Here is a 16,891-nt window from a genome sequence, read left to right on the forward strand (position 1 = left end):
GGAAAGTGTAATGGTAAATTATGAAGTTCTTTCAAAAACAATTCTTGTTCCTGCACCCCTCATCTCAATAGTGAAATTCTGTTACAATCTATATCCTCTTACAAAAGAAAAAAAACATTGGCTTGACATGATCCAACAAACCCAGGCCAAACACATTCATTCAAGGAGAGCAGATTGTGCTTTGAATTCTTTCTCCTTTCTTTTTTGGAAATCAACCATTTGAACAGTTTAGGAACCACTTATTACACATTGAGTACATGATAAATGAGAATGAGTGAACCAGACCCTATCCAGTGAAACACTTCACAAACAATGCAGTGTGCTTTCATGTAGTGTGTACACACTTTGTCAGAGAAAATTAGAAATGGAATCCTCAAAAAAAACAGATCAGACTCAAATTTAGGGGAAATGCAAAAAAAGCAGCACTGCATGACAAATCCAGTTTATATTTTGCGAAATGTGGTTTATATGTGATTATATGTAGAAATATAAAACATAATATGTGATGAATATATAACAGATGGTTCTCTGTGAAATCATGCTGTTTCTGCACACAGGAGAAGACAGTAAACCAAATATTGAAGTGATCATCTTGGTGTCTACTGGAGCAGCAGCAACATTCCTGTGGATAATGCTCATTCTCTTTATCCGGAAATTAAGAAAAGTAAGGACTTTAGGTTACACTTTTTATTTAGGCTGTCCTTGTTACAGAGTACTGAGTAATATTCATTAACTACATATACTTACTAAAGGGTTAGGATTAGGAATAGGGTTTGGTTTAGGGTCAGTTGCATGTAATTATACAAAAGTTTCCTTTATTACTATAGTAAGTACAGTGCATATAACGTGTAATAAGGACACTGTAAAAAAAACACAGTATAAACAGAAATATTGTGAAATAGTGTTACAATTAAAATAGCTGTTTTCTGTTTGAATATATTTTCTAAATATATTACTCCAGTCTTCAGTGTCACATGATCATTCTAATATGCTGATTCTGTGCTCAGGAAACTTTATTAGTAGCAGTGTTGCTTAATATTTTGTGGAAACCACAATACATTTTTTTAGGATTCTTAAATAGAAAGTTCAAAAGAACAACATTTATTTGAAATCGAAATCTTTAGAACCATTACAAGTGTCTAAGCTTTCAATTTAATGCATCTTTTCTAAATAAAAGTATTATTTTGTTAAAAGTATAAATCTTGCTGACTACAAACTTTTGAACAGTATGTTTACTTTGGGAATTTAATGTGCTTTACTCCACACCAATGCTTATGTACAGTTACCTGCTCAACTGATTTATTTCAGTTACTCTATGACAAACACGTAGTCATGGTCTTCTCTCAAAACTCTTAATGATCTAATTTGTGTGAAATGATCTAATCATGGACCAAACAGTCATACAGCTACATAGGAAGAATGACAAAAGCCCAACAAAGTTATATTTTGTTTCAGTATTCTGATTTAAGAAATATTTAATTGTTTCACCAGACAAGTTCAGCAGATTTAAAGACAAGGTACCTGTCCATCATCATGGATCCCGACCAGATGCCCCTTGATGAACAATGTGATCGCCTGCCCTATGATAGCAACAAATGGGAGTTCCCTAGAGACCGCCTCAGACTTGGTGAGTTCAATATCCATTTCATTCACTTTTATTAACCAATTTTTTTTATTTTTCTGTTAAAGCAAATCACGTGATGTAAAAAAAAGAATTAATTCGAGTCATACCTAAATAGAAGGTTACTCTTTTATAGCTCATGAGTTCTCATGCTTGAAGTATACATTTTTTTTTCTCAAATGTTTCTCTTAAATGTTTTTGCACAAATAAAAATAGACACAAAGTAGATAGTTGCTGTGATAAAGTATAAAATCAATATAGATGGCATAGCTCATGTGACTTATCTTGTTTATTTTATTTTTTATATGAAACTGAGTTCATATTGAAGTCTCTCTCCCATGGGACTAAACATGTAAGGAGCCAAACATACAAACTTATCCATACACAGCTTAACATAATTGGCTCTTTTTTCTCTTTAATTGCCTTAATCCTCAGGCCTATTGTGTTAGAATGGTGGGCATCAGGGTCGTGTACGTTTTCCAAGAAAATATGCCTTTATGTATCAGCGAGCCGCTTCTGTCGTTCAGTCTTAACTGCTCCATGAATTCTCAGTGGAGGGTCAGTCAGGCAGTCCCAACCTCAGCAGGCTGTTTTAATTACAGCCTCACATCTTTCCTGACAGGGCATTCTGCCTGATTTATAAGCCCCCAGGACACGGCAAGCTCATGTAGACGCTCTCTCTCTTTTTCTCTCTCTGACAGGTAAAACTTTGGGCCACGGAGCATTTGGGAAAGTTGTAGAGGCCTCTGCATTTGGCATTGACAAGATTTCTACTTGCAAAACAGTGGCTGTGAAAATGCTGAAAGGTAACTGTAACATGTTATGTTTTAGTGGGCTTTAAAAGTCATTACAAACTATAATTTATAAATGAGTGTAAAGTTAAGGGGACATTTTTTCTTTCTTTTTTTGGTATGTCGCCCTTAATGACAGCAGCACTCAGGCTGCATGAACTTCAAAAGTTTGTGTAAAACCTGATGATCATGTTCTCCAGCATGATTTGAGAGTGATCCAAAGAGCATCTTGTGCTTCAGTGGAAGCAAAAACATCTAACCGTTTACACAATTTACTTATTCGATTATTGACTTCTAAATAGATCAGACCACCATAGCGTTTCTTCTTTTAAATTTTTAGCTTTAAACTTTCTGTTTATTTTAATTCCCAGATTTTAATTGTGGTTTCAGACTTTTAGACCCCATTGAATAATTCTATCAGATCAACAGAAACGCAGTGCAAGGACATAAAGTCCTTGAATGTTTTCAACATTCCTGTACGTTTTCTCACATCACAAATTTGCTCTTTTAGACAGATACACTAAGCCTTTTTATGGCAGTATTGAATACATTGATCCCATGTATTGAATGCAAATGTAAATCAAAGATTAAAAACAGAAGCCTGTCCATGTGGATCTTTTGGTTGAGTTCATATGAAGATATTTTGCTGCTGTTAAGGGTATTGCTTGTTGCAATTATTTGATTGTCCACAGACATTGGACAAAAGCATACGTAAGTTAACTGAATGTGCAAATACTCACGTACCGTTTAGCAATGACTCCTGAACAGATGTTTCTTAGATCGCTCTGAACCAGAACCAACACGGTTCACCTTCTGTAATTGGTTAATGTTATTATGTTATTATTTTATTGTCATTTTCCAAAAATGTCCACTATAACGTAACAATATTGAATCAACACATGGAATTACTGACATGCATTAAAGTAAAACAAATATTTTGGTCTAGCAGGACTGTATTCCCGTGCGGTTGCATTTGTCTAAGCTCTCCTTGTCTGGTCAACTGGCTGTGGCGTTTGTTTGGTGATGGTGCATTCTTGCAGAGTGATGAGTGCCGCACTGGTGGTGGTGTTTTGTCTGTTCTTGATGATGATAAATCTGTCGACTCTTTAGATACGCATAGCCACTCATGTCATTATATTAATCTTCCCTGTGCATCAATCATAGAATGAGAGGCAAGACTGATGCCGCCTCATGCACCACGGGTCATTTCTTAATAAGAAGCAGATCTCCTTCATTTGAATCCCTTCAAATGATAAAATCAACTGCCTCCACTCATTTTATTTGCAGAGTATGTTGGCCCTGCTAGATAAGCAGTCACGGTTTCATTATTTGCATGTTTTTATCACCAAAAACTTGACAATTTTAAAATGCAAAGGAAAAAAATGGTCTGTCCTCAGTTTGACATAATGAATACTCTTCATGCTGGGTTAATTCCTTCTCCTACTTTGAAACAAGCAGTGCCAATATTCCTCTCAGTAAAAGTCTCTGTGAGGTGTCTTTGGTATGAATCATGTACGAATTACTGCACAACGTTGGACATAGCTCTCCTGTGTCACTTTGATGGGTCTTAACCACAGGAAACCTGACGTGTTAAAACAACAGGCTCCCAATCTGACTCCATGACCTCAAAAGGTCACCAGGATAATGTTCCTGACCACATATTTCCCTAGAATGATGTACAAACTACTGAGAACTTGGAAAAGTGCTGTTTCTCTCAGACAGTTTATAATAATGTTGTCTCCAGATGTTGAACTGTGCGCTATAGTTTATGGTGTGCATTATGTTGTCTGTTTAAGGTTCCTTTAAACACAATGACAGGCTTTGAACTTCAATTTTATACTTTCAAGTGATTTCCGTGTGTAAACCTGATGTATATCCTGATAATCAAAGTGCTGCTCAAACTCCCATTCAAAAATAGATCATAGATTTAATTATTTTAAATAAATGTATTTATAATATAGTAGATAATAGATTTTTTTTAATTATTGAAATCGAAATTGAAATTTTATAATCATTTTAGATTTTTATTATATAATTTATCTTAAATATAGTTTTAGTATTTTCAATTTTAAGCCACAATTATGTCAAGACATCAATGAATTGAAAGGTCGGCCTTTTGACAGGAGACCAGAAATACAACAGCATGCTTGAGATCACCGTGACAGTTATACATTTTCCTAACATTTCAAACAAAAATCCTTTCTGACCATGTAAGATATTCCATTAATACGTTTTTTCCTCTTACCCTGTCCTCCAACTTCTTCTTGACTCAACAGCGGGAGCTACAAATAATGAGTGTAGAGCTTTAATGTCTGAACTGAAGATTCTGATCCATATTGGTCATCATCTCAATGTGGTCAATCTGCTAGGAGCCTGCACAAAGCGTGGAGGTAAGAGGAAGCTGACAGAGAATTCAACCTTGGCGACATGAGAAATTTGTGCAAAATTTCAACTTTTTCTCTCTCGCTCTCTATCTCTCTTTTTTTAAAACATTTGTTTGGTGTACGCTTAGGTCCTCTAATGATAATCGTGGAATTCTGCAAGTATGGAAACCTTTCTAACTACTTGAGAAGTAAGAGGGGTGACTTTGTGGTTTACAAGGTAAGCATAAATGTCTCTTGTTCATTTAAGCAGTGATTTGACATGATGACTCATGATATTGACTGGAGCATGTGATGATAACCTCCACAGTCTCAGGACGGCAAGGCTCTGCGTTCCAGCTCCGGCTGTGATCTGAGCGAGCTCATCAAGCGCAGGTTGGAGAGCGTGGCTAGCACCGGAAGTTCAGCCAGCTCCGGCTTCATTGAAGATAAGAGCTACTGCGACTCGGAGGAAGAGGAGGAAGGTAGCGACTGAGTGTCTTCCTTCCCCTTTCCCCTCCTCCCTCTCAACCCCTGCCTCACCTCCACCCCACCCTCTCAACTCTCAAGGCTCTGCTGATTGTTTTTTCCCCCTCAGTCTGATAGGTGGCTTCCTCAAGGATTCATAAATACAACTGATATTGTGTACGAGCCTCTGTCACCTACTGCGTACAGAGCTTTTTCTAATTTCCTGCTGCAAGACCAGAGCTAGTCCGCTGTGGATACATTGGGTCGTGCTGTCCCATGCCGGTTATTTCTGGTTTGATAAACTGTTTACTCAGGTGGATGACCCACCCACAAGCCCCTTACTTGAGTATCATTGACAAACTGCACGTCGCAGTCTGCTCTAAAAAAAGGAAGCCATGTTTCATTGTGTCTCCCTATCGGATGTGTCTGTAGTAAACAGGAGAATTATGACTTAAAAAAAACTGTTATTAATGGATTAAGAGAACATCAAACTTGAAATGCAGCACATATTTGTTGTAGAAGAAATTCTTAGATATTCTATTTCTTTTTTACATACTAAAAATTGCATAACAAAACAATGGTTTGATTTAGCTGCTAATACTCTTTTACCCTTGTCTTACAGAGCAAGAGGATTTGTATAAGAAAGTGCTTACATTGGAAGACTTGATTTGCTACAGCTTTCAAGTGGCTAAAGGCATGGAGTTCTTGGCTTCGAGAAAAGTAAGAGTCACGCTTTCACTACTCAGGATTTCGTTCTGCAGCTCTAACCTTTGCAATGAATCATTGTATTCTTATTTTGTTGTGGCAGATCATTTTAATACAAATTTCCTTTTTAAATAATTCTTTGGCTTTTAGTTTTATAGTAATAATCAATCTCCTTATTTTGGCAACTTTTTAAAGTTTTGTCTCAAAATCCAGAAAATGAAAACCCAAATAACTTTATTGATCCAAAACACTCATTTACACACATCCTGCAGATGAGATTAATAGCCACATTCTAAAGATGCGGTTTAGCGTATGTAGTTTCATCTCACCTCAGGTCAGAGTTTCCCCGATGGCAGTCCCACGTGTTTTACATTATCACAGCTTTCCATCATGTGCTCCATCTGACAGCAAAATGCCACACATGGTTCAAATAAGACACAAAACGCATCTTCACTACAGCCCTTTTACCTAGTCAAGACACAGAGAGTTTAAAGAACATATAATTAAATCCTGCTATTACAATAAACTGATAGATGAAATATGTAGAACATAATCTAATAGGATCTCTCTTTTATTTCTCCAAGTGTATTCACCGCGATCTGGCCGCACGAAACATCCTATTGTCTGAAAACAACGTTGTGAAGATTTGCGATTTTGGACTTGCAAGAGATGTATACAAGGACCCAGACTATGTCCGTAAAGGAGAGGTAAGTGGGGAATATTATCCAATCACTTCATATCAGTCATGGATACATGGTGCAGTGCAGTCTGTATAATGCACACAGTGTTTAAAATCTACTTAGTGTGATGGACACAAATGATAACAGTCCAAAAACCACTGACACTGTGAATGTTCATCTGGAAAAGGATAAAATAATTCTGTTAATGCCAAGAGTCTTTGGCATGCTGTTAGTCATTTTATAAGCCCTGATAATATTATTCTGGTCAAAGGATCTTTTCTTGTGGTCAAGTTTGAGCCAAGACGTCATACAGATTGTATAATCAAATAGACAGCATTTTATAAGCTGCACGTTTTTGAATGTGTAATATTGGGAGTGGTTCCTTTACAGGTGTGAGTGGTACTAACATGGACTGCTTATCTTTTCACAGGCCAGACTTCCCTTAAAGTGGATGGCGCCAGAGTCGATATTTGACAAGATCTATACTACTCAGAGTGACGTGTGGTCTTTTGGAGTGCTCATGTGGGAGATCTTCTCTCTTGGTAAATACCATTGCTGTCCTAAGAGTATAACTCACAATCCTCTTTAATTATCTATTCATTGGAGACACACACAGCACTGTTGCAACAGTTCAGTTCAACAGTTTACTTTTTGACTGTTATCACAAACAATCTTGATTTAATATTTTGGGGAGATTCGATTATGAAACAATCAAAGAATAACTTTTAGCTTTTATGAATTCAGGCCTTCAGTTCTTGGAACAATGTTTTCAACCCTGATGTTTTCCATGAAACAAAGTGAAGCGTTTTTCCCCCCTTCCTTTCTTCTATAGAGACGTCTCTTAGACTTTGTTTGTTTGCTTTACTGGTTCGGTGCGTTTTACACCAAAGCAAAAAGTCCAGACAGGATTCAGCACCCACCAAGTTAAACACATGGAGTAGGAAGGCAACTCAGCACATGCTGTGCTCCATCCAAATGGAAATAAAAAACGAACTCGAGGGTCCTCAATCAAAGACACCTGGCACAAACTAGGCTGCTCATAAGGGTGCCCTGCGCTATCAACCTCCTCCAGATGTAGTGGGCAATAACTGTCAGTTGCTGTTAAATTTTCCTTTGGGACAAAATGGATTGCGTTGTCAGCTTAAAAAAACAAAAAACAATTTTCATTCCACTAGTGCAACAACATCTGTGAACTTCAACGCTGTGTTTTTTTTGTTATCATAAATAGAGGTCGTAAAACAGAGGAATTATCTTCCATTTGATCAGGTTAGATTCCCATCTGGGAATGTAAACCCCCAGTTACCAGGCAGCATTTAATGTAAATGTCTGCTCCCCATCCACAAATGTACTATAACCTTTAATGGTATATTGTACAGTGTAGCTGTGGCCCTTTTGTCGTTAAAGGCTCTGAGCAAACAATTTTAATGTCACCATTAATATATGTATGCATACATTATATTTATATATCTACTATATAACCACTATTGACATTTCTACTTGCTTTAGTTTCTAATTTAATATCGAATTTTTCATTACAGATTATTGTGCTTATTTGGCCAGTAATAATGCAGAAATAAAAAATGGTGCATAATCTTAAATATTTCTTTGCATCATAACTTTTTTTGGAATAGTGTCAAACATTTAAAAAAAAAATCATAATACTAAGCACTAAATTATGTATTTTAATGACTATCATTCTAGAAGTGTGCATGTATGTCTGTGTGCATGTATGTGTGTATATATATATATGAGTTGTGTATAATATAGTTGGTTGTATGATGTCAGGGATCATACTTTTTGTATGATAATTATCTAAAACTGTCTTACCTTTTCTTAAAATACTTTATTTTATAAGTTAACCTGTCTGCACTCAATTGCCTTTTATTCTAAGTTTGAAATGCATATTAAATGAACCAGAAACCACAGTAAAAATCCCCATTCACACTCTACATTCACACTGTTACTGTAATGGATGCAATGAAATCTGTGGGAAGATAGTGGGGCGTCATTTCACACAATGAAATAAAGCAACATTTAGGAAAACAGAATATAAATAATAAATGATCAGCGATATTGAAGTAATATGACCTTAACTGATGACTCTGAGCTGTCACTACCACTGAGCTGCACTGACTTAAGTTGGTGTCAAATAGACTAACACGAAAAGTTTAGAAAAATTATTATTGCTACTTGATAGTGTCCGTGGGGGAAAAGTTTGCACCGCACCCAAAGTACACTCTCATGTTTTGTGTTGTGGATTTGAATTTCTTGTCCCTGTTTTTCTAGGCACTCCACATCTACTGCACTATATTTACAAAGTTGCGGGATATTTCGAGTGCTGTTAATTTATTTGTTTTTAATGACTACCTAATTTATGTCAGAAGGGGGTTTAGATCATAGTTTAATGACAGATTGACCCTTTCTGAGATTCATTGTTATGATCTGCATATTTTAGTGGTTATCAGATATTATTAAAAGGATTTCAGTCAAGTAAATGAAAATATTGTTCCATGAATCATGGTTTTTGCAAATGTGCAGCAAAGTCTCAACAGTCTGTTATTTCACGCTGTCTTAATAATTTAGTGTTTCTGGAGAAAACAGCTTTGCATAGAGTTTCCAAGTTTAGTTGACTGTCCTCATCAGCCCCACTGATGCTGATTATGCCGAGGTCTTTCCATTGATCTCTCTATATGCTCCCAACCCACTTCACAGTTTAGTGAGTTTCTTGTCAGCCCCTTTGAAGTGGCCAGAGCTCTATTTCATGGAAAAGTCTTGATAACCCCATTATTCTCTTTCTTCTCCCCAGGTGCCTCCCCTTACCCTGGCTTACACATTGATGAGCAATTCTGCTGCCGACTGAAGGAGGGCACCAGGATGAAAGCTCCTGAATACTCCTCCTCTGAAATGTAAGAATCGCTCTGCTTATGTCACTGATTTCAGACAGTCCTAATTTGAAAGGGATTTGTCAACTATGCATGTAGTTGTTATTACTTTTTTAAGCATTAGGGCCACAAATACTATGTGTTTTTTGTGAGAAATGTTCGATATGTTAGGTAAACTAATGTGTAACATAAAATTAATAGCATAAACACATCAAATATCCCTTTAAATCCCTTTAAACAATGCCTCGACTGTATTCAACAATTACAAACATGCGATGTTGTAATTTTGAAATAATATGTTGAGTTAATATTCAATTTATTGTAGTAAAAGCCATTTTTAATTTACAAATTGTAGTGTTGATAGCATTCATCCGTCTAAAAACAAGAAAACATAATTTTTTAAGTATAACAATTGTATTACATTACATGTCTATTATCTGTTCTAGCACATGCCACTATACCCAAAGTATACATCGTTTAAGATATTTATTTTATGAAATCTCTCTAAGTAAATTACTTCTGTGTGATGTGACTTTATTCCTACAAAACTCTGCAGGGTTATTAGCTTAAACCTGCATTCTGGGGAAGAAAAAATCCTTTCCTATCGATACAGTTGAAAAGAGCAGAAGTATCTAATTTCATTGCTTTGACACAAGACTGAAGTCTTAAATGGAAACAGATCAATTATTTGCTGAGTAGAAGAAAGGGAGCAGCTTCTGATTGGCAGCTAGTTTATAGTGCAGTTGATGTGTGTTAGGTATCCATTACTAACTTACACCAATGCAGCTGAAACTCAAGCTCACATTAAAGGCTTCGGTCTACCTAGGCAGCGTGGGGTGGCCCAACACAGTGGCAGGACCCCTGGGCATCATACAGAGAAACCCACCGTCAAGATACTCCCATTGTGGTTACAGGGTTAGAGAGCAAGCCAAACCTAAATCTGACAGTTTTCAGATGTAACAAGATATGAGAAAAGGGGTCATGGTATCAGTTTTAAACGTGGTAAGGAAGTGAAGCAGACAACTTTAAATTAGTGTTGCTTAAAAAGGGGTGCAGAGAACTGAATCACCTCAATCTGAGAGAGAATATTCACTGTCTGTTCTCAATAAGAACCCCTACTGCTGTCTATAAAGTGCTCTACTCAATCTTCGTTTCAAAACTATGGGCTTATTCAGGAGGGTAATTTTTCATATCTGACATTCTGTAACTGTATTATACCCTCTGTCTTAAACATTTGAAAACCTGAACGGAGCACTTATTTTTAAAACTTGCTGCATAAAGCAAGTCTCAAATTTGCAATCACACATGCCGTCTGGCAAATTGAACATAACAAGAGGTCATGAAAGATGATGATTGGAGATGACCTGCAAAATGCAGTCCAGACCTCAGATCTGAATTGAATGCAATACTCATGAATACAGCCTTTCTGGTGCCAAGACCATTTAGCTTCAATGAACGTAAACTAACATTGCAGATAAGGGTCAATTTAATATACTGTATCATCTGAGTGTTGTTTTGAAGGACGTAGCACAGATAACACTGCTCTTCAAGAAAGCAGATATGTTGATCAAGTTACGTACTAGACTCAGGGTAAACATTACTTTACTCCTGACCCTGAGAGTGACCCTGACCCAAACTTCCCTATTGTGAATGCTGAAAAGAAATGCAATTCAGAAATCAGTTTGTCCAGACTGATTCGCCCATTTAATGATGAACTGGTTCCCACCAGCCCACAGGCTCATAACTATTCAATACATTGAACTAAATGCTATTGGCTTTCATTAATTTCAGCTCCCATATATCTCCATGAAAAGTATGCCATAGGTGTGAGCACAGCTTGATGGGATAAATAACATCCTGGTGTACCGTTGATCTCAGAGGAACCACTATTCACCAATTTTCTGGACTTCCTGTTAGTTTAAGGAGTCGCTCCATCTGGATTCATTAAAATAACCGTTTTAAAGTCCTGCTTCCTCCTGCTAATCTCCTACGCAGCCCACGAGAAGAATACAATCTCTCTGATGACTACCGAATTCAACCCCTGATGAATATATATGGTGATTAGTGTAAGGAAGTAATGAGTCATCAACTAGTACAGTAATTTTTCCATACTCCAAATTGCCCAATGTCGTGCTAATCAGACGAGATCAGAGAGTTTCATGGTTAACAGGCTTTATTTATATAAGGACCTGTGAGTGCAACACCACAGTATAAACAGGATACAGTTCAATCATCGCCCGTGATCATTTACTCAAATGACGGGTCGGTGCATTGACGCCCCAGTGTTCACAACTGAACCTTAGCCTTCAGATAAACTTCACCATTACAGACCACTGCAAAATCCAATAAAGGACCCCAGACGTCCCTTGTGGGCAGAGATGCTGACAGCTCGTGTAAAGCAGGAGGAAGTTCCTCTCAACACAAACTCTCACCCTGAGAACGGTGCTATGAAAACACTCAGCCTCACTCCTCGTGTCACGCACTGAATATTATGATGAGTGTAAATTATTGGATAAAGCTGGATTTGCAGACTAACCTAGAGGTCAATGCAAAGGGTGTAATTCATGAGGCTTTGTGTAGCTGCTGTAGAATTGCAATTTATGATAATGGCGTATTGAACACAATGTTCAAAGGAAGTTCTTTTATCATGTGCATGTTTCTCTTCATAGATATCAAACCATGTTAGACTGCTGGCATGGAGAAGCATCCCAGAGGCCCACTTTCACAGAACTGGTAGAGAGGCTAGGAGATCTGCTCCAGGCTAGTGTGCAGCAGGTACGATCTCATTCACTTCATTATCCTTGTATGTCTTTCCCACAAACTGTATTTGAAAGTTTAAAGACTCCGACCACAGCAAAACCACAAGGATTTTATGGGATGAGAGATGCACTACTGTTACACAGGAACACCATGGCAGACTGTCACTGCAAACAGTTATTCACAGATCAAAGGTGAATGAGTTATTAATGTGAGTTCAGAGCGACTGTAAATACAATTTAAGACAAGCAAAGTCACTCATGAAGTCAAATAGTTTAGGGTTGGTAAAAAAATTTAATTCTGAAATATTATTGAAATTTAAAAATAACTGTTTTCTTTTTTTAATAAAAAATAATAATAATAATTGTATTCCTGTGAAGGCAAAGCTGAATTTTTAGCATCATTACTCCAGTCTTCAGTGTCACATCATCCTTCAGAATTTGGTGCTTATGAATATTGTTATCAATGTTGCAAACAGTTTGTAACATTATAAATGTCTTTACTGTCACTTTAGATGACCCTGAACTTTTGAAAAGTACTGTATGTTTAAGCAAATACAAGCATAGACATAAAAATATTACATTTACATACACACAAAAATGTATCTCATTTACCAAGCTAATTTAAATACTGAAATTGAAACTTTTTTGTGAATTTCAATGCCTGTACTAATCAACACGATATCCAAGCAGAAGAAATGTAAAAATCCACCATCTGTAGTATCAGTATCAGTATGTTCTGATACATTTTTCTCAGTTCAAAAAGAAAGGTAAGGAATGGATTTGATTTATAATATGGCATATGATTTATAATAGAAGATATGGTCTCAGTCAAAGGCTACAATACACAGCACTGAGATCAAAACATATTCTAAGCCGCCTGAATTGGAAGACATCCAAACTCCCTCTCTCACATAAGGAATCAAGCTTAGTGTACTGCCTGGACTGTCCCTAATAACATCATATCCATAAAACTTATTCACACATTCCCCTGCAGATTTATGTACAGATTCCTCCAGAATCCTACAATACCATATGCAGGGTGATGTCACCGTTTTAAAATGTGCTGAATTTTTAAACACTTTGTGTCTTTTAGGAGGGAAAGCATTACATTCCAATCAACACGGCCCTGTTGACCAAAGCAGACCCCTCAAACCCGAGCCCCACAAAGGAGACCTCCTCCAGACCTGTCTCTCTTAGAGACTCCGGGATGGCTTGGTAAGATAGCTTTATCTTATCCATTTAGCAGTTATATGCTCAGACTGATCTGTATTTGTATTTCTGATGTTAAAAACCAGTCGATATGTTAAAAACCAGTCGATACATTATTCATGAGGAATATTTCAGAAATGTGTTTTTTGTAGATTAAGTTCTACCAACATTTTTCTGGTTTCCATACAGTACATTTTCCTCTTCTAACCAAACATGAACCACATTTCATCCCAATGGCCTTCATTTGAATGCTTTAAAATAAGGCAAAGGGTGAAGGAAACACTAATTGTTTCTTGATAAGGAACAGTCCTCGTAGCATTAAGGGCCCCTCAAGGAATTTCCTCTTGTACCACAAATGCAGTTTCAGGATTTATGCCTACTTAAGATAATATTTATCCAACTCTTGTGTTTCCATGAATCCTTCAAGTATAGAGAATAGTATTGAAATTCTGCTATCCCTAAAGCTGAATTAAAGAGCTATCCCTGCTGCGTAAAATTAAATTTAAAAGTATTTTATTCAACAAAGTATTGAACTTCTACTTGGAAACTGTGATATCGAACACATCCCTCTTACTTTAGTATGTTTCATGTATTTGTTTGAATCTGCCAGACATGATGTCATGAGAAACTTTCCAGACTGATCTTATGTGGAGTATTTGATGCTTTCAGGAACATCAAGATCCGCCCAGCGAGTGTGAAGACCTTTGATGAAGTTATCCTGGAGAATGGAACCAACAAGATCCACGAGGTGAAGAGCTTGATTTTCCGCACATAAGAAATAGCACTTAATTTTCACATTACGCAACAATGCAAAAATGTTGTTTCTGTGGTTAAGTCATCTTGGTTGTTCACAGGGTGGGCAGTCAGATAGTGGGATAGGTCTATCTTCAGATGACATGAAGACACTGAAACGCCTGGAGTCACTGGCCCGACCGCAGAGTTTCATGGCCCGAGCGTGAGTACAGTATATTCAGTCCTGTTTAGACCTTTTGCCTGGCCACGTCCAGAACCACAAGAATGGGTAGGGCTGTCGGCGTATGCCCTAGAGACCCTCCCACTGGGCTGGAATGTAGATGACACAATTGTCATACAGTTTCTCCCCCAAGCTCCACACGACTCCAGTCACTACCCCTTTTCTTTGAGAGACGTGCCTGCACGAGAGTCTCTCAAACAATGGCACAGTGGAGAGATATTGCCTAAGGTGACAATCTCAACAGCCAGACAACAAAAGCAGGGCTGGGCGTGTGACTTGTTAAAGCTGGCTGCAAGGTCTGGTGACTAGCATCTTTGTTTGTGCCGCCTGGGCTGTAATGGCCTCTGACTCCATCGCTGAAATGGCACGGCTACAGATATGGCATTTTGCCATTTCAAATAATAATACGCATTGAATTATGCCTTTATTTTATTTTATTTGAGGAAGTAATTGAAAGAATGAGTGCTTAATAGTGTTAGAGACCCTAATATATTCCATTTAGAGTCCAAGTATTTTTGCTACAGAATGTATAAAACTTAAATATATGGACTGACTGATGAAATAGATGATTAAAACATTGTCAGTTCTCGTCCTCGACCAGCCTAATGATTTATTAACTGCAGACTAAAGTGTGCTGTGGTCTGAGACAACATGACTTGTTCATAAAAGTGCCCCAGGGCAAATGGTGCTGAAAACTAAAGCGAAGGGGGTCTTTTAAGTTATTAATGGAAAGCCATTGGGCTGGATTTGCCTTGGTTTTGTTAAACCGTTTGAGATCTGAGATGCCGTTTATGGTCTTCCAGTGTAGCAAAGGCCAGGGTTAATCTACTAAGGTTATCCTCTAAATTGCATTCAGGGCCTCATGGACTATATGGCATCCTAATATTTGAGGGTCGACAGTTTGCACCACCAATTGCAGCTAGACAAATAGTGATAATCTCTTACTGATTGAAGGTTTATGACTCAGACCCGGAGAGGCAAAGTGGTTAACTAATTGGTCATGCTGTTTAGAAGTGTTCAGTTTAAACACGCAATTGGCATTAGATAAGAGTAGTTGGGTAGTGGTAACACCACAATGCCAGAGCTATATTATATGATCTTCATCTGAAAAAGGATCTTTCTATATCATGTTAAAAATAAATCTACACTACCGTACAAAGGTTTTGGGTCAGAAATATATATATATATATATATATATATATATATACATACATACAGTCATGCTCAAAAGTTTACATACCCCTTGCAGAATCTGCAAAATGTTAATTGTTTTAATGAAAAAATAGATTTTTTATTTAGTACTGTCCTGAATAAGATTTTTTTTTAACATGTAGTCCACAAGACAAAAAAACAAACATCACAGCCTAATTTTTGCCATCACAGCAATAAATATATTTTTAAAATATTTTAAAATAGAAAAGTTATTTTAAATTGTAATAATATGTCATAATATTATTGAGTTGGTGAGCATAAGAGACATCTTTCAAAAGATGATGCCAAGTCAACATGTCATTATCACAAAATAAACCCTGACAAGGGTTTTTTATAATTATAAAATTTTATAATTTTACCTAATAATCAATAATTATCTTAAAGCTTCTGCTAAGAAACAAATTTACAAAGCTTTCAGCCTACTGTAGTAACAAGATGAATACTGTAACAATATTACAGTGATATTAATACTAAAGTTAATTTTCACTATAATCAATAATTGAGATGAGCGAGTCCATTGTGTGATATGAGAGACATGAAAGTAGTGCCAATTTCATTCAAATAAATGGACATCAGCGAATATTAGGAAATATTAGACCGTTGAATGCTGTAATCGACCAATCAGAATCGAGAATTCCAGAGACCTGTGTAATAAGTTTTAATAACACCACACCCCTCCTCCTCTATAACATAAATACAGCAGCAGGGAAGATTGCAGAGCTTGGTTGTCAAATGAACAAAATCAACAGGTTTTCATTAAAAACACTCTGTTTCGCCTCTGTCAGCACTCCCCCATCTTGTCACATCCAATGCAGTCCACATCCTAGATATGATAAAAAAGCTGGGCACAGCCAGAAACCATCTGGCAAAGCCATGCACAGGTTGCCATGGTCACAGCCATGGGAAAAAAAAGCCACTCAGTGTATGTAGAGAATGATGTATATATTGTAAAGAGGCGGCCCCTGCCAAGGACCCACTCAATCATTGTCACCTTTGACCTTCTACAGCTTTACTGCTGTCCAAGAGTCTCCCTCAACATTGTCCCTCTGGATTCCACCTGATACTCCCACATTCAGTATGCACATATGTGGAGTGCTTTGCACCGACTGTGTACAGACCCCAATACATGCCAATCTGTTTCCTATAGATATTTACTGCAAATTACTGCCCCTTTAGACTAAAAGCAATGCCCTCCAGGGTGTCTGACCCAATGACCCCGGATGAAGATGTT

The 16,891-nt window shown here is 37.2% G+C and overlaps 1 protein-coding gene across 1 annotated transcript in view; it reads left to right on the plus strand.

The window, feature by feature from the left end:
- The window catches only part of kdrl (kinase insert domain receptor like), a 46,426-nt gene that overhangs the window by 27,675 nt on the left and 1,860 nt on the right, over nucleotides 1-16,891 (plus strand). Inside the window, exons 16-29 of the mRNA XM_084132331.1 lie at nucleotides 558-664; nucleotides 1,492-1,627; nucleotides 2,323-2,427; nucleotides 4,689-4,802; nucleotides 4,925-5,013; nucleotides 5,104-5,257; nucleotides 5,863-5,960; nucleotides 6,530-6,652; nucleotides 7,056-7,167; nucleotides 9,432-9,531; nucleotides 12,177-12,282; nucleotides 13,360-13,481; nucleotides 14,145-14,223; nucleotides 14,330-14,430. Of these exons, the coding sequence (XP_083988457.1) occupies nucleotides 558-664; nucleotides 1,492-1,627; nucleotides 2,323-2,427; nucleotides 4,689-4,802; nucleotides 4,925-5,013; nucleotides 5,104-5,257; nucleotides 5,863-5,960; nucleotides 6,530-6,652; nucleotides 7,056-7,167; nucleotides 9,432-9,531; nucleotides 12,177-12,282; nucleotides 13,360-13,481; nucleotides 14,145-14,223; nucleotides 14,330-14,430 (1,546 nt within the window). The remainder of the gene's footprint in view (nucleotides 1-557; nucleotides 665-1,491; nucleotides 1,628-2,322; nucleotides 2,428-4,688; nucleotides 4,803-4,924; nucleotides 5,014-5,103; nucleotides 5,258-5,862; nucleotides 5,961-6,529; nucleotides 6,653-7,055; nucleotides 7,168-9,431; nucleotides 9,532-12,176; nucleotides 12,283-13,359; nucleotides 13,482-14,144; nucleotides 14,224-14,329; nucleotides 14,431-16,891) is intronic.

Source organism: Abramis brama (genome assembly GCF_963993115.1).
Source record: "Abramis brama genome assembly, chromosome: 13".
In the NCBI taxonomy this organism is placed as follows: domain Eukaryota; kingdom Metazoa; phylum Chordata; class Actinopteri; order Cypriniformes; family Leuciscidae; genus Abramis; species Abramis brama.